The sequence below is a fragment of the Monodon monoceros genome, unplaced genomic scaffold (assembly GCF_005190385.1).
Source record: "Monodon monoceros isolate NGI ecotype Baffin Bay Population unplaced genomic scaffold, NGI_Narwhal_1 Super_Scaffold_2, whole genome shotgun sequence".
NCBI classification, from domain to species: domain Eukaryota; kingdom Metazoa; phylum Chordata; class Mammalia; order Artiodactyla; family Monodontidae; genus Monodon; species Monodon monoceros.
The window spans coordinates 97,574,108-97,595,402 of record NW_021703776.1 but is presented as its reverse complement, the minus strand read 5'-3'; the positions used below and the strand labels follow the sequence as shown (position 1 = coordinate 97,595,402).

Genomic DNA, 21,295 nt, shown 5'->3' with positions numbered 1-21,295 from the left:
AGAATTGGTGGTTTGGGAGTTCAGTGAAAGTAACTTTTTTTTTTAATCACCTAAAATCTAGTCAGAAGATGAGTTTCATCATTTGTGAGAATATATAAACACGTTTAATCATTTGAGGAATCAGGCAAAGACGAAGGGTCTTCTTTTACTCCCCCTTTGTGGAAATTTCTAGTAAATTCAAAGGCCATAATTTGACTGTGGATGGCTCGTTTGGAAATGCCTAGACATTACTGATTTTGTTATCATCCTATGTCTTTCAAGGTAGTAGAATGAATAATAATATGCATTAAAAACATCTTCTGCTCCAACCTCTGTATCTCAACTTGCAGACAATGTTGCCTTCAGTGGAAGATGACGATCATACTCCAGCTCTCTGTGGACCAGCTCCATCAATATCCACGGGGCTTTGGCTTTGCAGGATGTCTGTGTTGTAACTGCTATTTCATCTAAATGTAAAACTGACCCTTTCTGTTCCTAAGTGTTCGGAAACCAGTATAGAGAAGAGGACAGTTTCTGAGAACACAGTGGTATATGACCCAGATCACAGCCAGCCGACGGGATTCTGCCTCCTCTGGGGTCTATTAGAGGGGAGAACAAGCAAAACTAAAGGGCTTTAAACATTAAATCTCTACATGTTTTAAGTCTTTTATCAATGTCCCGCTGGGCTCTTGCTTTGGAAATACTTTTTCCGGCTGCATTAGCACAAGAGAAAGTTTAAAATTTCAGCCCCAAGACAATGTCTTTTCTTCCAAGGTTGAGCTCAGAAAATAGAATACACAACCCCCATGCTAAGTATTTTCATTGTTTTTTGAACTGTTCTTTCCTTGAATTAACCTCAGATCTCAAAAGGCAGCTGTATTTTCTGGCTGGCAGGTGGAATGGCCATCAAAGAGCATCTTGTGAAACAAATGATCCTTGTTCATGAGAGCTTCCTGATGTTCCCCCACAAAGAGATGCCTCCTTGGTGCTGGCTTACGTCAGTATCAAGATAACGTGATAGTCTTCCAGTACCAGCCACGTTGCTCTGTCATAGCTCCTCTCATTCATGTCAACCAAGCGTGAAATAATATTGAATTGTCTCTAGCAGGCTTGGGGATGATTTATTCCAAATCAAAAAAGGGACAGTGGAAATAAAAAGGAAGGTATATTTAGTATCAGGGGTTTACCTACAGACATGCAAATTACTGACGATTTCAGGCTTCTGCATTATACTGAAGGGATGATAGAAGATAGGAAGACAGTTCAGAGTAAAGAACTGGAATCTTTTTATATTTAGATTCAAATGTTTCATTGAGAGAAAGGAAAAGTGGGAAAAGCACTGAATCAGAGGTGAGTATACCCGAATTTTAGACCTGAGGATGTTATTTTCTGTATACTTCTGAGCAAAGTGCTATAAATACTGGGACCCACTGGTTCACAGTCCTGACAGCACATCAAGACTCTCTCCGGATGGGGAATGGGGAGGAGGCGTCAGCGTGGCCAAAAAGCCCCGCAGGGGACGCTAATGCATAGTCGCTGCTGCGGCCACTCATTAGATGTTTACTGTGGGAATGAGGACATTTCCTCTCCGAGGTGCACTTTTTTTAATCTTTAAAATGTGGTTAATAATGTCCATTCAGACCACGTAGAGCTACTGTCAGGATAAAACAAAACCATGCACTGAAAGCATTTCAGCAATTGAAGCTATTTACAAATTTATCATTTGTCTTTATCCTTTCCCATTTCCTAAAAGTTAAAATTCCCAAGTAAATTCTTGAAAACCACTTTTAGCCTTTTCTCGTGGGGAAATTTCACAATTAATCTCATTCTCTATGTTTAAAATAACTACACCCCACATTCATATGGATTTTTATGTACATTTTACGTTTCAACATAAAATTGATTTTACTTTTTAAAAAAAATTTTTAAAGCCTTTCAGGATTGTTCCCAGGCAGGAGCTCAACAGCAGAATCAAGGATCCACCTGGTCTTTAGACATTTCTGAACAGTCTGTGCAGAGCACAGAGAACTGAGCAAAGATCTTCTCAAATGAGTAAAACAGCTGGCGTTGGGTCCAAGACTTCATCTAGCATAAGGTTTCTGCAACTTCAGAAACCACAGGCAGGACGCAGGCCCCGAACTGCCGGCAAAGGCAGGATCGGCACTTCCAGGTGGTGACTGGCAGGGTTCCCCGGGGAGGATTCACACGCAGGGATTTCCGTGAGAGTCTTCTGGACGACAAGTCAGAAAAGGAAGTGGCACCAGATTAATTTGGAACATTGTGCTCCCTTGAATGGCCCAAGTGATATACAAGGATGTTCGAAAATGCAGTGTAGTAGGAAAAGTTAGCACGGGGCCCTGCCTTGACAGAGGCAATGACAGACACAGACATCAGTGGACAACCCTGAGCTCAGATTGACTTCATTTTCATGGGCTTCTCATAACATTGCCCCGCATAAGAGCGAGACAGAAATGAACGCTGTGACTCGCTGCAGCCGGTGGTTCTGCCATCAACGGAGAAGTTGCTATAGCAACGTGCACCCCTGTGTCACCTGCCCTTCCCAGCCCCACATGATGGAGGTGACAGCTGAGAGTCCCGGCAGGTGTGGGAACAGGGAGAGAGGTGTCTCTAAGGATGGTACCAGGCGGGGGGGGGGGCGGTCAGAGGGTGGACGGCTTAGAGCGGGGGCTGGACAGAACCCCAACCTCCTTGGGCTTCAAAATCTATTGTATGGGACAAAGGGAAAGACAGACAGAAAGAGAGGGGGAGGAACTGGGATTAAAGAGAAGCCCAGATGAAGGAGGAATCAAGGACCTGGGAAGTTACCCCAAAGCGGGGTGTTTGTGCTCCTTTGGATTTTCCCACGATGGCGCTGAACAGTCCTGGTTAGGAAAGAACAGAAGCCTGAGTGGAGGCAGCCCCAGACACAGTCAGGCACGTGGGGCAGTGTGCAGGGGGTGTCCGGTGCTGAAAGGGGATCGAACCCCACCGCCCTTCACTTTAGCCTCTTAGGTGATGTTTCGCCCCATCATTTCCTCACCTGCCCCACTGCTGTGGGAACACACGCCTGCCAAACCTGTTCTTACAGTGATGTCTGAAGGCTCTGGCATTTAACGTGGCCTCTAAAGACTGTTCAGGTCCCTTAGATGAGAGTCTAGTTAAAAATATTCATGCCAAGACACTGCATCTGGCATGTGTGGTCCGGGAGGTGGGGTCAGAAGTGGCCAGAGACTTAGGCTTAGAGCTTAGATTTGTTAACTCTGGTTCATGTTCCTCTGAAAGAGGATGTTACACACATGCCAATAATGACAATAAGGAAATATTCAAATGACACAGTTAAAGAGAAGCAAAAATAAATTTAAAGAAGTCAGGATAAAAGCAAGTGGTAAAAGAAAACAGAAAAATGATAGAACTAATAAATAAATCCAGAGCTGGTCCTTTGCAAAAAAAAGTTGTCAGATAATCTAAGAAGAATGGGGGGAAAATCTACACCTACATTATAAAAATATATGAATAAACATTTTCTAAGGAGAGAACAGGAATCATTATAAAAACTTATTTTGCTCAACTCTATGGAAATGAATTCGAAAACTTAGATTACATGCATTAATTTCTAGAAAAATGTAAAGAACAGACATTATAGTAGACGAGAAAGAGAATCTAATTAGACAGATTCTCATAAAAGAAATTGAGAGAGTTGTCGAAGAGCTCTGCTCACACACACAAGAAAACAGTAGACTCCAGTGGTTTTGCAGGTGAAGTTTACCCAACTTACAAGGTACAGGTGGGTAAGGCTCCAAGGCTGTTTATATCCTTGCCGTACACAGTGTGGCCTGTGAACCAGCAGTATCAGCATCACCTGGGAGCTTGTTAGAGACGCAGAGTCTCAAATCCCACCTCTGACCTCCTGAATCTGCATTCATTCATCTCGCCAGGTGATTCTGAGCACATTCAAGTTTGGATGGCACTTGAGTTATTCTACTAGTTAGAGAGTGATGGAGAAGTCGCCCATGGTGTGACTGGGTATCCCAAGACTGAAATCAAGGTGTCAGCAGGGCTGAGTGCCTGTGGGGAAGTCCTGGGGGAAAATGTGCTTCCAAGGTCATTCCTGATGCTGGCAGAATTTGGCCTTTGAGGTTGTAGGACTGAGGTCCCAGGTTCCTTCCTGGTCTGTCTGGACTGCTGTCCTAGGGGCCTCCCACATTCCTTGCTGGGTGGCCCCTTCTACTTTCTTTTTATGAAGCTGGCCTAAGTATAAAATCCAAATCTGCACTCCCCTCCAAAGTAAAAGGATGCTACAAACCCATCTTACCCAAGAATTACTGATGTTAAAAACAAAACTAAGTTTTAGTAAAATGACTTCAGTTATACCTCAAGAGAATGCCTCACCATGACTCAATGTGGTTAACGCTAGGAATGAAAGCATGGCTCAGTATTTGGAAATCTATTGCTATGATTCACCGCATTAATCTATCACAGAAGAAAAAGCACATGGTTATCTCCAGTAGATGTTGAAGTGGCATTAGATACTATTTAACATCTAACCCTGATAAGACCCTTATGAAAACAGGAATCCTCTAGGTAACATATACATATAAAAATCCCAAAAAAGAGAGAGAGAATAAAAGGGAAATTAGCTTTATGAGAAATCAAATGCTATTACAAAAGCTCAGTCATGACCACAGCTGGCTACCGTCTCAGGAAGAGTCAGATGAGTGCAATGGATCAGGGAGTCTAGAAGTAGACATAAATATAAAGGTCAATTTTGAATGGGATAAACGTAGGGTAAAGGATGGGTGCTCAACCAATAGTGCTGGAACTACTGGCTGGCCAGGGGGTAAAAATAAAGTTGGGTTTCTACCTTACTCTTACTACCCAAGTAAATTTCAAGGGCAGTAAATATGTGTATCTTACAAATAAAACATAAAATTATTAGAAAAAATGTACAATCATTAAAAAAATTTTTTCTGAATGGAGAAGGCATGACACAAAACCCAAAAGCCATGAAAAACTTTATATTTCATCATGTAACATTTAGAAATTTTTACATGGGGAAAAAAACCCCATAAATTAAAATAAAAAAGAGCTCAAACTGAGAAAACGTTCAAACATAAGAGTAAAATGTCAATTTACTTAATATATAAAAATTCTATGAGTCAATTAGTAAATGACCAACAGACCAATGGGAAACAATGTAAATATACAAATAATTCTTTGGTCAAAAAATATAAACAGGCCGATTGGGGGGAAAAATAAATCCAAGTGGCTTATGAACATATACAAAGATACTTAATCTCACTCATGATTAAGTATCTTTACTTATCTTTACTTAATTTGGATTAATGAAATCCAAATTAAGACAACAAAATTTCATTTTTCAAATAAAGTATAGCAAGATTTAAAAGAATATTATATGTGCTGCGTTGATGAGGGCGTGGGGAAAAAAGATTTATATCTTATTGAATTGGAGGTACTATGTCACTGGAGGGAGATTTGTAATACAATCAAAATTAAAAATACATCCCTGACTCAACAAGATCATGTGTATAAAGCTATTCATTATGGAAACTTAAATGACCATTAGATCAAAAACCGGTAACTATTATTACATTTGACTTAAGCTATATATAAATGTGCTTGGTGCTTTTGCAGAAAAGCAGAATTTGGATCACCTGCAGGAAAAGTGCATGTCAGAAAAGAGAAGATGATAATGTTTTTTGGACTTGAATAATGTCTGCGTCGGTCACAGAAGAGAACAAAAGACACAAAAGGTAATAAAAAGATTAGGTATCAGAGATTAAACAAATTAATCATGCAACCTTAGCATAAGGATGAAAAACGGGGTCTGCTCAGAACTAATTAAGATGTAATTGTAACAGCTGGAAGGATTATTTTAAGTGCTTGCAGGTGGTAAAGAAAACCAACTACCAGCTTGTAATTATGATGGAAATGGAATAGATATATGCAGTTTTTAAATGTTCATCTTATCTATAATTCTTTCACACGTGAAGATATAAAAATATTTTATCCTCATGGCAGAAAAAAAATGTGGAACATAGATAAGAAATCAAGTCACTAAAAATCACAGCAATAGAGAAACGGGTGCCTTTAGAAATCAAACCCACGATTTCCAGTGGTAAGGCGTCCGATGTGGCACGCAGAGCCCTTAGTTCTTGGCTCACAGTACCTGGGCAGACTGCATATTCTGGGATCTAACTGGGGCATGTGCTTGTTGCACCGAGTGATCCCAGGCACCGTGTTCCATTCAGTTCCCAATTTATTTGGGATGAGAGCCACATTGCTGAGAGCTGGTTTTTCCAACTGCTCTGTGACCCTGAGTGAATCCACCGGACGAGTTTGGGTTTGGATTCCCGAATTCCTGACAATTCTCAGAGGACTATTTTCCACTCAGTGCTTCTGGATTTTCCATGTCCTGCCCACTTTCCTCTCAGAAGGGACTCTGAGAGTTCCTGGTCCAGAGTCTCTCAGTATCAGAGGCAGGTTAGCTTTAGGCGGGGAGCCAGAATCTCTAGGTTCCAGTAACTCGTTATAATCTTTATAACGAGGAGATTCCTTGGGAAATGAAATCTTACATCTTAAAGTGCCTTGTCTATCTTAATGCTATTAAAAAAAACCCTAGGATGTGGCCTTTGGTCTGATGTATTCTGTATTCAATATCATGAATGTGATTAAAAAACAAACCAACCCTAAGACTTAATATGAATGCCTCACAAAACAGCTTGGTATACAGTTCGGAGCTGTTCCTTAGTGCAGAAATGTACGGCATCAGATTCTTATTTTCTTTCTGGTGTTCGTTTTGTTTCTACATTTTACAGAAAGTGCGTTGCCATTTGTAGTCGTCTCTCTGCTGGCAAATCCTTGCCATTCCAAGGAAATAAGCTTCCCTGAATCTGACAAAGAAAAACAGAGCCCATAATTCTGAGAGGCGAATCACAGCAATTGTCTGGTGCTCTGTGACCTTTAAATAAACCAGAACTCAGGGCCAGGGATTGCCCTTTCTACCTTGTAACTACTGTTCTAAAAGGACCATAATGATGTGGTTAAACAGGCCGTACCTATTATCCAAAGGCAGAAAAAATTAGGCAGAAAAAGAATTGACTACATGTTTCTAATAGAGCAGAATGGGTTTAAGTCAAATCAACATAATTTTACCATTTCCCCCGATAAAAAATGCACTCTCCAAGCTCCATGCCAGGACCTTGTGTTTGTGATCATTCTGACATACTGTCCACCATTTGCCAAACTCCAATCACATAGGAACTACTGTCGTATCTTTTTGCCATATCCATGGAAACGTAATTATTATTTATTTACTTATTCTCACTAAATTGACCTGATTTCTTCTTTTTTTTTTTTTTTTTTTTTTTTTGCGGTACGCAGGCCTCTCACTGTTGTGGCCTCTCCCATTGTGGAGCACAGGCTCCGGACGCGCAGGCCCAGCAGCCATGGCTCACGGGCCCAGCTGCTCCACGGCATGTGGGATCCTCCTGGACCAGGGCACGAACCCGTGCCCCCTGCATCGGCAGGTGGACTCCCAACCACTGTGCCACCAGGGAAGCCCTGACCTGATTTCTTATTTAAACAAGTGCAGTGATAAAACTTTATAACCCTACTGAGTAATTCTATGGCCTGTCAAGGTTTTAAACAGAAGCCTGCTCTCTATTAAAGGGTGAATAGCATGGGTGAGAGAGCTGTTACATGCATGCCAGGACCACATGGAGACTTTCTCTTTAACAAAATGAGAAAGACTGAAAAAGAAATGAACAGGAAATAACTTGATATTATGCCACGTGATGATATGTCTATTTTCTTCCCATAATGATCTGATGACCCCCTATCAAGGCCACCATGTTTCAGGGCTCCAGGAGCCATAGACTGCAATGCAAATGGAATCCTCTGGAGTTGTGCAGTACACAGCCTGACCAACCGTAAATGTCCCCCGCTTTGGAAAACGGTGATGGAGCCCAAAGGGCATTAGAGAGGCAATGAGCAGCTCAGTCAGTGGTGTTCCAGAAGAGCAAAGGAATCTTATCACAGGAAGCCAGCATACCTTGGAATCCATTTTCTGTCTTTATCATGTGATATCATCTAAGATATAAGAAAGAAATACAAGGGAGCAGAAAGAACACAAGACCTCAGGGTAGATGTCTGGAATTCTAACTTCCAGGTCTCTGCAAAGCAAATACTCCAGTGTGAGTATGAAGTAAGTAGCCCTTGGTTGATCGCTAAGTTCCCGCTAATACTAAAACCATAGACTTCCTATCTTCACGGCAAGGGGCCTGCTTGATTTTAAAATAAGTGCACATACTTCTCTTTAAAGCAGCATTTCCTTCCTGATATCCTTTCAAATTAAGCTTGCAGCTGATTTAAAAAACTCATTAATAACTGGACATCTTCCTCAAATTGAAGCTCCTTCCTGGGGCGTAACAACTTCAATAAAGATGCATTTTCATGGAGGCCCCGAGTCTGGCCCCGCACTGTGGATCTCTTGTTTGTTTGTCTGCTTCAAGTCTGTTTTTCCAGGCAGACTAGCTCTATTCAAGTTCAGAGAAAACTCCTCTATCTCCCTGAGCTTCCTTATGAAATGGTCAGAGGAGCCCAACCTCTGGCAAGCTTACTGCTATAGCCTTTCAATTTGGGATTTCACCACCTAAAGGCTTCATTGTTTTTCATAAACTGGTTTTTGGGTATTTACTTTTCTTTTTTTTTAGTAACCTTACTTCAAAGCGTTTACCAAAGGGGCCATTATTAAGCTTCTCTCTTATTTAGTGAGTGATTCTCCATCTTGGCTACACATTAGAATCACCTGGGGAGGTTGTACACCTCTGGACATCTCAACCCGAGTGTCTGACTTAATTGGTCAGGGGTGCAGCCTGGATATTGGGGCTTTTAAAAGCTCCCTAGGTAATCGGAAAGTGCATCTGCGATTGAGAGGAGTGCTTTCAGACTTGATGGGCACATGGTGAGTCACAGGGGAATCTTGCTGAGATGCAGGTGCCGATGCAGTGGGTCTGGGGCCTGTGATTTGCATTTCTAACAAGCTTGCGGGCGATACTCATACTGCTGGTCGAGGATCACACTTCCCAAGGCACCAGAAGAAACAGATCTCCTTCCAAATGTCCTCTATTCAAACCAGGACTAATGAGCTCTCACCTTTATTTTCTTCCCTCAGGTACCTACACAGACTCAAGTAACGTGATTTATAGCTAGAAATGGCATTTTTGTGTATGCTCTGTTGTTTTGTTTCTGAATATCTGATAGTGAGGATCCTCAGTCATACATGAAAGATTATCTAAGAAAGCAAAACCCCCAAATCAAAATTCAGAATGATGAACTTAGGCTCACAGAAACTAGGGTGCAATTGCTGATGTGGGGACCCACTAAGAAGCCCAGAGCTGGGATGAAGATTATTTTAAACTGATGACATTTGGGATTCAACAGATGCAGAAAGAAATCTTTTTGGAACTTCCTTATCTGACTAAACATAGAAACTTCTGAGAAATGAGACCATAAATCCCCTTTTTTCTAGGAGGCTTTTAGGTCCCAGGAAAGAGGCCAAGAGCAAACCTACCCTAAATCACCCTTTGCAGGGGAGTTTTAAGGCCTTGAAAAAGACAAAGACCATTCACACAGGCATGAACAAACATAATCACAAACTTTCTTATCTCCTGTTTTTTCTTTTAGAAACCCATTTGTTCTTCCCAGAGGCCTTTTATCCTCTCTTCTTTTTCTCTACTAAGAAAAGTATATAAGCCTCTAACTTTTACCACTATTGAGCTACTTCTTTTGTAAGCTTCCATATGCAATACAAATAAACTTCTTCTCCTGTTATCTGCCTTTTATGAGTTTAATTTGCAGGCCCCCATGGCCTGGACTTAAGCGCCTAGAGGAAAGGTTTTTCCTCCTAGACACTAAGCCACTGGAGGCTGATATCAAGTAATCTTCCCTTATGTCTATTTCTTTCTTTGTCCCCTGTTCATCCCCCAACCCCCATTCTCTCTCATTTTCCCATTCACCTAAAAGAAAAAAAAAATAAAACCATGTTATCTAACTGGACAGCTACATGTAAAAGAATGAAATTAGAACACTCCCTAACACCATACACAAAAATAAACTCAAAATGGATTAAAGACCTAAATGTAAGGCCAGACACTATGAAACCCTTAGAGGAAAACAGAGGCAGAACACTCTATGACATAAATCACAGCAAGATCCTTTTTGACCCACCTCCTAGAGAAATGGAAATAAAAACAAAAATAAACAAATGGGACCTAATGAAACTTAAAAGCTTTTGCACAGCAAAGGAAACCATAAACAAGACCAAAAGACAACCCTCAGAATGGGAGAAAATATTTGCAAATGAAACAACTGACAAAGGATTAATCTCTGAAATTTACAAGCAGCTCATGCAGCTCAATAACAAAAAAACAAACAACCCAACGCCAAAATGGGCAGAAGACCTAAATAGACATTTCTCCAAAGAAGATATACAGATTGCCAACAAACACATGAAAGGATGCTCAGCATCACTAATCATTAGAGAAATGCACATCAAAACTAAAATGAGATATCATCTCACACCGGTCAGAATGGCTGTCATCAAAAAATCTACAAACAATAAATGCTGGAGAGGGTGTGGAGAAAAGGGAACACTCTTGCCCTGTCGGTGGGAATGTAAATTGATACAGCCACTATGGAGAACAGTATGGAGGTGCCTTAAAAAAAACTAAAAATAGAACTACCATACGACCCAGCAATCCCACTACTGGGCATATACCCTGAGAAAACCATAATTCGAAAAGAGTCACGTACCAAAACATTCATTGCAGCTCTATTTACAATAGCCAGGACATGGAAGCAACCTAAGTGCCCACCAACAGATGAATGGCTAAAGAAGATGTGGCACATATATACAATAGAATATTACTCAGCCGTAAAAATAAATGAAATTGAGTCATTTGTAGTGAGGTGGATGGACCTAGAGACTGTCATACAGAGTGAAGTAAGTCAGAAAGAGAAAAACAAATACCATATGCTAACACATTTATACGGAATCTAAAAAAAAAAAAAAGGTCACGAAGAACCTAGGGGCAGCACGGGAATAAAGATGCAGACCTACTAGAGAATGGACTTGAGGACACAGGGAGGGGGAAGGGTGAGCTGGGACAAAGTGAGAGAGTGGCATGGACATATGTACACTACCAAACGTAAAATAGATAGCTAGTGGAAAGCAACCGCACAGCACAGGGAGGCCAGCTCAGTGCTTTGTGACCACCTAGAGGGGTGGGATAGGGAGGGTGGGAGGGAGGGAGACACAAGAGGGAAGAGATATGAGGACATATGTATAACTGATTCACTTTGTTATAAAGCAGAAACTAACACACCATTGTAAAGCGATTATACTCCAATAAAGATGTTAAAAAAAAATCATGTTATCTAAACAAGCCTTCTATGTCATAGCTCATAAGCTCTTTTCTGTTCTTTTAATAAAGTTCGTGAGACAGATACACATTTCTTTATAAGCATTTACCCGTTATGGAAATTAACTTGGAATTCCAATCATGGAATAAATTATGATAATGAGATTGATACAGCAACTGGTCCACACCAGGTAAGAACTTGCTGTCCAAGTACAAGTGGAAATTTTCTGTAAATGGACCTATGTTATATAGTGCGGGCTTACCATAATACCTGGATTGTAGACTTCTGATTTGAACATTGAATAATAACAGAATGTTCCCTACATACATTATTACATCAGTCAAAGGAATGAAATTGTCATGTATAAAGCATGATTTTTAAAAAATAAATGAACTCAAACTTTGGCCCATACACCTGTGTCTCACAGACCATCAAGCAAATAAATAATTTGCTAATTAAGGCAGAATGAATATGAACCCCTATTGGCCCAAAGTAGCATCTAGAGGCTTTTGAAACTGATTTCTTGGCAGCCGACTTGGACCACACACGTTGATGGCCTCAAGCAGTGAGAACCTCTAACAGTAACCTGCGTATTTCAAAGATTAGGCTTTGTCTCCATCCACCCCGGCATCTGGAGGAATTATCTGAGAAATCTCTGTTCCTCTGCAGCCCTGGAAGTGCTTTTTCTTGCCTCCTAACTTCACTCCTACTTCTCTTCTTTCAGCACTAGGACTGCCTTCCTTTGTTCAAGCCATCTCATGAGGAAAAACCAGCCCGCTGTGTCATCCTCACAACTTCGTAAAAGGCAGTTTTTATAAGTACCCTGGGCACACGTCATCACCCTCATCATGCTATAGGACCCCATGTGTGAGGAATGAAGAGGATTCTTTAGTCTGTAAATTGGCTATTCTGACAATGGGGCAATTTCGGCTTCTTTTCGAAGCTCCACAAAGCTTTGCAGGCAAATCCTAGCAAGAATTCGCGATGACAAAGCTTCACGGAAGCTGATAAATCCTGTGTTCGGGGCTGGAATGTATGTAAAGCAATCAAGCACACGGCGTTTCCATGATGAACTGTTACTAACTAGAAGTTAGGGTCGGGGAGGATTTGGGAGCCTTTACTACTGGACATTCAAACATCATAGCAAACTGTGTTGAATATAATAATAACCACTTTGTTAGTATTATTGCAGCTAAACGTTTGTACAGCTTGCTCCACGTCTGTGACTGTGCTGAGTGTTTTAAATCCCTCGTCTTGCGTGGAATTCTCTGAGTTAGGTCTTACTATCTCCATTTCAGAGGTGGGGAAACTGAGGAATGAGATTAAGACACTTGCTGGGGAGAGGCAGTGATGGTATCGAACCCAGGGCTCCCCCCTCGTCCCCTTCCTGTCTTTGGCATCAGCAAAGTCACACGTTGCTTTGGAGATCCATCGGATGGTAGATTTGGAGGTGTTTTAGAGATCACGCCCCACTTCATACCTTGTGGGTGAAAAAGCAAAGGCTTGGAGAGGTTACCCGAGTAGCCTGATGTCAGTCTGGGTAGAGTGAGTGGGGGGGACTTACAGGCTCCCCACCACTCGGGGTCCTGTGGACACTGAATTTGCAGCCAGTTACTTTCGCAGCCAACAGCTGCATCCTTTTAGCGCTGTGATTTCAAATAACAAGTCTTATCACCTGCAGAAGTGGAGCTAAATCCACTGAGCTTTCTAAGCCTAAATGCACCAATAAAACCTGGAAGGCTATGGGGATTATATGTACAAATACAGTGTCGGGAGATGAATCTCTGTATGGTTTTAGGTAATCTTTTGATTTCAGAACTTGGACAGTGGGGCTGCTAGGCAGCTGAGTCACAAAGGCAAAAGTGAGTAATTGATCTGATCAGATCATCCGACAGTCACGTTGCAGACATTGGTTAAGGTATCTCATCATTTCACTTAAGTGCAGAAGAGTCAATAATTCCTATACTCCTTCCCTTCGACTTATTTACTTCTGGCCCTGAGCACAAATACGGTTGTACCTTTTGAGCCCTTGATGTGCTAAGAACTCTGCGCTCACACATTCCTTCGTTTCCTTAATCCTCCAACTACATCACCAGCGACGGTCTGCTATTAACTCCATTTTACAGGTGAGGAAACTGAGGCGTAAAGAAATAAAGCATCCCAGCCAAGACACTGCTTTAGACTTTACCTGAATCCAGGTGGTCTAAGTGCCAGGGGTCGGTGGCAGACGACATGGGTGCGAGGGTGAGCGGGGAGGCCCCGCAGTTGGACTCCACCAGCTCGCCCTGGGTGTGCACGCGAGCTGAGGCGTTTGTTTGCCTCAAGGCTGCCTTGAGAGGGGCGATCTGGTTGAACTGGACTCTGGAGAGGCACCCAGTGAATCCCGGGGTGTTGTACTTGTGAATCTCTTGGTCAATCTTCCCTGTTTCTAAAAGAAAAAGAGAAAGTAAAGATCGTATCCCACTCACCATATCACCGCCGTAATATACAACTTCCCTTTGAATGCTTGTCTTCAAATCTTCCTCTTACGTTTCAGTTTAAGATATTGTGCTCTTTTAGATGAAAAATTAATGACCTGATAAGGCTTTAGGGCTGGAGGCTTCACTTTATAATCAAAATTTTTTTTTTTTGCGGTACGCGGGCCTCTCACTGCTGCGGCCCCTCCTGCCGCGGAGCACAGGCTCCTGACGCGCAGGCTCAGCGGCCATGGCTCACGGGCCCAGCCTCTCCGCGGCACGTGGGATCTTCCCGGACCGGGGCACGAACCCGCGTCCCCTGCACCGGCAGGCGGACTCCCAACCACTGCACCACCAGGGAAGCCCTGGACGCTTCACTTTAAAAGAGCCTTCTGTGTTGCTAGAGAACATGGTGAGGAGAGTAAGACTATACTTGGGAAAATGAAACACATGCCTAATCACCTTCCAGCTACGTGAGATACTGCCGACACTAACAACACTCGCTTGGTCCTGACTGACTTTTCTCCCCTTTTCTGATGCTTCAGTGACCCTCATATATATTGAACAGCCCTCCCAGCCCTCCTGGTAGATTATGGTTTCATTTGGTGCCTCTTATTTTCTTCTTTAGAATTCTTTATTTTAAAAAAGAAAAGAGAAGAAAAGAAAAAGCGTTCCCATAGCCTATAGTGGGGCATTTCCTTTCTTTAGAATCCAATCCCCTGGGAATTCTGGGGTTTCCAGAATCTCAGCTAGCATCAGATGGGCATTTTGGAAGTCAGGAAACTTTCCCAACTCAGTCACAAACATACATATGCATTTAAGAATCACCACCCGCCCCAAACCTGTAGTCAGCATCTTGTTCCTAACTAACACTCAAATCAGTGGTGAGTCTGGGTGGAGGCATTTCCAAAGCACTGTTTCGATTACTATAAACACACATTGTCATACCAGTCATATCAGCAAAAGCAAGTGTCTTCGTGACCGTAGCCCTGGGTTTTAGAATCTACCTGGCACAAACGACTGTTGGAGGAGTCCTAGACCCTCCTGATGCATGGCTCTCCCCAGTGTGGCTCCTGTACCAGCAGAAGCAGTGTCACCTGGGAAAGCATTAGAAACGCATGGGGCGGGGCCCAGCAATCTGTGTGCTTCAAACCCTCCAGGTGGTCCCGACACCGCTAAGGTTTGAGAGCTACTGCTACAGGCAATGATGGTGCAGGGCTACAAACTCAGGGGCTGGGCAAATGGCACTCCAGAGAAGAGCACAGCACTTGTATTCTGGGTGGGAGATTATGTTAACATGATGGTGACCTTGTAAACACAAGGACGAGGTTGTGAGACATTTACCCTTCCACTTGAACTGTGAAAAACAAAGACTTTGGGAAACAGGGGGCTAGCTACTTCTTTGAAAAGTTGGATTTTACAACCTTTTACACCTGGGGAACGAATACAGGTGAAATAGCCTTGTATAAAAATTTACTCGCCATTAATTAAAGAACAGATCAGTGGAGAAGGGAGCTTTTAGGCCTTGGGGGCAGAAGAAATGAATGCACTGGTTACTCATCACATTAAAAAAAATGTGTCATGACTGAGCTGTACTGGTTCCGTGTGAAGTCTGATTAACGGAGAGCTATGACAATGGGGATGATGAAGAATGGTAATTCCGGGGATTCTAATAGGGTCTTACTTAGACAAGTACATAAAGAAATTTTAATTGATGATTCTCCATATTTTTCTCCTGCAGTAAATTTCAGCCTGTGACTTTGAGCTAAAGCACATCCCACTTAGGATGGGGAGGTAGGATGCACCTGCCACCAAGTACAAAAACCCTGCCGCCAGGATGTATCCTGAGGCTTCCATGACGACCAGGAAGAGGCTCTGGTCCCACTGACACCTGCGCTGGCTTGTTCCCCTCTTCCTCCCTTGCCTTTTCCTCAATGACTGCAGGCTACTCAATGACTCATTCTTCATCTCCTTGTCTAATATCAGAACCCCTTGTGCGTTCACCAGCTTGCCTTCCATGCACACACTTCCAGTATTTGGTTTCCATTCCCTCCCTCCAGTGATCTGCCTTCCCTCGAAACACCCTCAGACCAAGGAGACTCGGGATGACTCTGATCCCAGCATGGGGAGGCGGACCTCAGTTCCTTGCTGTCCGGAATTCCTATCTGGCTTCACTGGCGGTAGAGGCACCAGAACAAATAGCCGCTTGGTGGCAGGAAGCTGGGGACACCTCAGCTCCATCAGCTGCCCATAAAAGGAGAGTCCTTTTTAGCCTGTCTAGCTTTGGGGGAGGGCTCCACAAGGAAGCTTCTGGGGCTGGTGGCTACTGCCATCTTGTGGGACTTCAGGTCAGGTCAGTTCGATTCAATTCACTTCATCGCAGGAACTGGGTGCGTGCAGCAGTATTAGGAAGGTAGACAAATACAGGGGTTTACCCTGAGCAGCTCACAGCCTCGCTAGGAAACAAGCATACGAACAACCAACTAACGTGACTGAACACAAGCTGTCCAGTAACAAGAGTTAGTATTTGTTGAACCCTTAAAATGTGCTAGTTGTCTTAGACAAACTGGATATTTAATTCCTAGAACAACCCTTGGAGGCATGAGCATTATTATCCCTCTGTAACATGTGAGGAAATGAGGCTTAAGATACGTCGGCTGTTGAGGCCAGGCAGACTGACCCCAGGTGTCCTAACCCCTACAATGTTCCTAGCTAAGAAACAAAACTTACGTTTGGTAAACTATTATTTTTTAAAAATTAATTAATCAGTTAATTTTGGCTGCACCAGGTCTTAGTTGAGGCATGTGGACTTCTTAGTTGCAGCATGCACGCGGGATCTAGTTCCCCAACCAGGGATTGAACCCAGGCCCCCTGCATTGGCAGCGCGGAGTCTTACCCACTGGACCGCCAGGGAAGTCCCCTGGTAAAATTATTAAAGTCTATGGTAAACCAGGGAAGTAGGTTTGCATGGGGTTCTGGAAAGCACTTCAGGAGGGGTAACACTACAACTAGGTTTTGTTTTTTTTTTTGGTAAGAACACTTAACATAAGATTTACCCTCTTAACAAATGTTTACATAACAAACACAGTGTATTGTTAACTACAGACACTCTGGGACTTATTCTTCTTGCATAAGGGAAAGTTTGTACCTTTCACCCATGCCACCCAATGCCCCTCCCCCCAGCCCCTGGAAACCATGATTCTACTCTCAGCTTCTATGAGTTTGACGATTTTAGGCGCCTGACATAAGTGGGATCACGTAGTATTTATTCTTCTGTGTCTGGTTTATTTCACTTAGCATAATGTCCTCCAAGTTCATCCATGTTGTAGCAAATGTCAGGATTTCCTTCTTTCTTAAGGCTGAATAATGTTCCATTGTATGTGTATACTATATTTCTTTATCCATTCACCTGTCGATGGACATTTAGGCTGTTTCCATGTCTTGGCTATTGTAAATAATGCTGCAATGAACATGGGAGTGCAGATACCTCTTTGAGATCTTGATTTCAATTATTTGGTGTACGTACCCAGAAGTGGAGTTGCTGGATCACACGGTAGTTCTATTTTAAATTTTTTTTTTTATTATTTTATTTTTAATTTTTTGAAAAACTTCCATACAGTTTTCCACAGTGGCTACACCATTCCACATTCCCACCAATTTCTCCACATCATCACCAAGGCTTGTTGTCTTTCGTAGAACTAGGTTTTGAGGATGAAAGGAAAGAGAACTCCAGGCTGAGTCTGTCATGAGGTTTTCGTGGGAGTCAGATGGGGTCAGAGCTCAAGGCCAGATTGGGAAGGGCCTTGAACACCATGTTAAGATGTCTGTATTTCAGTAGGAAACTTAAAGTGCTTAAATATAAGCTGCGGGGGATGACTGCGGGAACAGTATTGGAAAGATAATTCTAGAGGAGCACAGCAATTGCTCTGAGCAGGCAATCTCATTGGCCCCTCAGGGCCCTGCAAGCTACCTGGGTGAAGAGAGGGAGGGATTCTTCTTTTTGCTGAAGGGCTGAGGCAGAGTTAAGCTGTGGATAAAGCGACGTGTTCATCACCAGCATCCTCTTGTCTTTTGCGCAGCCATTGTAGAATCTATAGAGAGTCCGTTTTGAGTTTGGTTCCTCTGCTAGAGATTTGGGTAGGAAACTTCTGACTCCGGCTGCATTTCATACGGTCCCTGACATAGTTTTCTAAACTTTAAGTCGGGCCGGCTTTCCAATCACACCACAGAAAACGAACAGTTTCAAAGCTGTATTTATCTGAGGGCTCCCAATTTAATGTGGGGCCCCCCTTTCTTAAAGAGCTGTCCTCCCATGAGTGTTTCCCCCTGAAGTGACCCTCAAAGAGGGATTACAGACACAAGGCAGATGGCCAGAGTGGAGCCCCCAGGAAGGGGGTTCTGATGAGGACCACGGACCAGAGGAACGGCGGGAAGCAGGGGCTCTGAGGCTCCCGCCGTGGCGGGGGTCGCCGTGAGCGTTGGTGGAAATGTCCGCCAAGTGGGCAGCGGCTGGGGGCTGGGCTGCAAGGACTGCCCTGGGGGCTGAACTGCTGCACTTTTCCCTTCTTGTTCACTCAGCTCACGCTCTTCCTTACCCCAGTGTTTCGACTGCTGTTCCTTTCCTGAAAGGCAGCTAGGTCACAGAAACAAGGGTCCTGATGCCCAGGAGAGCAGACAGTTCCAAACCTGGACAGTGTTCCAGATCCAGTTGATGTGCCCCTAAAGACTCTTGGCTGAGACCCATTCCCTGGGGACCACAAATGCAATAGACACTCTGGTCTCTTCAGGGCCAGATGGTTCCAACTCTGGACCATGTGATAATAATAATATTACAAGCTTCCACGATAAACCAAAATTGGTACATGTGTGAGGTACTGTGTTTAGTACACTTTATGCAGTATTTCCCTGTTTCCTAACAACCCTCTGAGCTAAAAAGGATTATCCCCACTTCACAGATGGGAAAACTGAGGCTTAGAGGAGTTAATAACTGAATGAACATTTATGTTTCATAAAAAAAAACAGAGAAGTCAAATGTTTTGTATTCTCAATTTCTCTCTGAAAAACAGACTATATTATGTTGCTTTTATATTCATTTGGATTTTTGGCATTTCTATTCAGGGACTCTTCATAAAAGTGGCACAGTGAGGTTTTGTTTTGTTTTTAAAAAATTTAAATGTCTATCAGAGTCTGCTTAAGACCATGTTTCATCAGTGACCGAGCCAATAATAAAGACTTTTAAAAATCCTGTGAACTGATGTCAAAGCTTTGCCAGCATCAGTTAAAGCACCAGCAAGTGCTGTAAACACTTGTGTGCAATAAAAATCTATACTTCTTAAGAACATCTAACAAATAACGGTAAAGCTATCAGTTTAGTGCATTTGAGCTCATTAAAAGTAAATTACGTTAATCTGTAAAGTTGATTGCACTGATCTCATACTGAAACCTCATATTAAGATACGATTTACTGTAAGAAACTACGTTCTGTGTGGAGATGTCCTGGCTGAGGTGTAATCTGGGGAAAGCCTGCTCTAAAGCATGCAGATTTCAGAAATGCAGTGCAGTGACTTCTGAAATTAAATTCTCAAGCTGTCATTAGTACTTTAGTGTCTTATATTCATAGTGATATGGGTTATAGAAAATAGCCCACTTAAAATACTGATGCAATTCCGGGTGAAAGCTTAAAATGAAATGCTCATGACAATCCATTTAAGGAGGATGCAGCAATTTACGCTGGCAATGCATTAGCATGCTTTCCGGGCTCATTTTACTAAATTGCTGAATACCCAGTGACAGGCAGGGGTGTTGTGAGAAATGAAAAGAGAAAAAAGCACTTGAGCAAGGAACATGGGGAGAAGGAAGCCAGCCCAGTCGAGGACCCCATTGTGCCAGGGCCTTGTGGACACCCAGGAGCCTCTTCAGCAACCGGGCAGACACTCAGATGCTGACTCACAAAGACATTTCTCATTTCCCTTTGAGACTACTCAAACTCATCGATAGAGTCTTCTTGTGTATCCCATAGGATCTATTCACCAGCTGATTTTTATGTTTTATACGTCTTAGAATATTCTATCAATATTCCTTTCTTGGGGGAATGTGATATTATGAAATATGAAATTTCACCATAAACTTAACTTCTTACTATTTATGAAACAGAGCCAAGAGATCTTAGAATGTCAGTGAGACCTGAGCTAAGACTTTCTGTGCCACCAGGGAAGCCCTGAGCTAAGACTTTTTATAAGGCTCTATTGCGTGCCCCTCACTGTGCCAGGGTCTGGGGGATTCAGCCTCTTAAGAATTTGTGGGATCAGAATGGGATGGCAGACCTCACCTTTGCTCAGCAGAGACCACGGGCACAACTGGCCCAAAGCATCGCCCCTCCTCTGTTCCTGCCCTCAGCTCTCCGGTAGAGTATGTCCCACCAGTGGCACTGGAGGCGGTTGTAGGTTATTCACAGACTGGACATTAAATAACATCCAATCTCAGGGTGACGAAGTTATTTCCTTCTCAATTCTCTTTCAATCCTTCAAAGAAAGGGTCTCGGGTTGGGACTGGACTGTCTTTTCCACCACCTCAATACCTGCTATGTTCCCTTTTTAACAAAGAATGGACCTGGACTCTTCTGCAGGCATGAACTTCATATTATTTTCATAGAATATATGTTTTATCACTGCCTTATCATTACAGCAAGTGCTACTGGTATTTAATTTTATGGTCACATTACAAAATTTCCTCTGAACATAAACCTTCTCCTTTTAGCATAGATTTATTTAAGTAAAAATGGTTGAGTCCATTTAAAGAAAAGTATTAAGTAAATAACAGTAAAGGAGGTAACCAGAAATGGAAAATATGTAACTGGAGATGAAAAAATTGTATCATCGGTCCTCAGATTACTCTTCTTTGGGGAATATTGTTGTGGAACAACTTGGTCTGTCTCTGAACCCCTTGGTTTTCGGCCTTAGGGGCCTCTGTTCCATTCAGATGGAAATCCATCTTCCTCCCTAATAGCTGTGATTCTCCATCACTTTAGAACACAGGGGTGTCCAGCCCTTCAAAAGAAGAGCTCCGAATGGCTTCCTCCTAGGTCCTGCTCCCGGCTCTAACTACCTGGCCCAGGTGTGGTCATTTCCTCCCCATATGGGCCAGAAACCTGAACTTGTGCCTCTACTAGATTTGCAGTTTCCTTGAGAGCTGAGACTACGTTGCTCATTCAGTCCCTGTGTTCCACGGAGTGTCTACAATAGCACCTGGCCGGTGAGTGCATGCTGCCTACCCCGAAAAATGTACATTAAACGTCTGTCATGCAGAGCCTGCTTGTGAGGGCGGGGCCGAGCGCACTGGAAGTTTTAGGCACAGCGACGCTCACTGGGGGCAGAGTCTGTCAGCCTCATTTGGTAAAGAGCTGTGAAATGTGGCCTTGA

The 21,295-nt window shown here is 42.9% G+C and overlaps 1 protein-coding gene across 1 annotated transcript in view; it reads right to left on the bottom strand.

Annotated features, from left to right (window-relative positions):
- Nucleotides 1-21,295, bottom strand: part of CNTNAP2 (contactin associated protein like 2) — a 2,079,227-nt gene that overhangs the window by 25,982 nt on the left and 2,031,950 nt on the right. Inside the window, exon 23 of the mRNA XM_029233017.1 lies at nt 13,610-13,849. Within this exon, the coding sequence (XP_029088850.1) occupies nt 13,610-13,849 (240 nt within the window). The remainder of the gene's footprint in view (nt 1-13,609; nt 13,850-21,295) is intronic.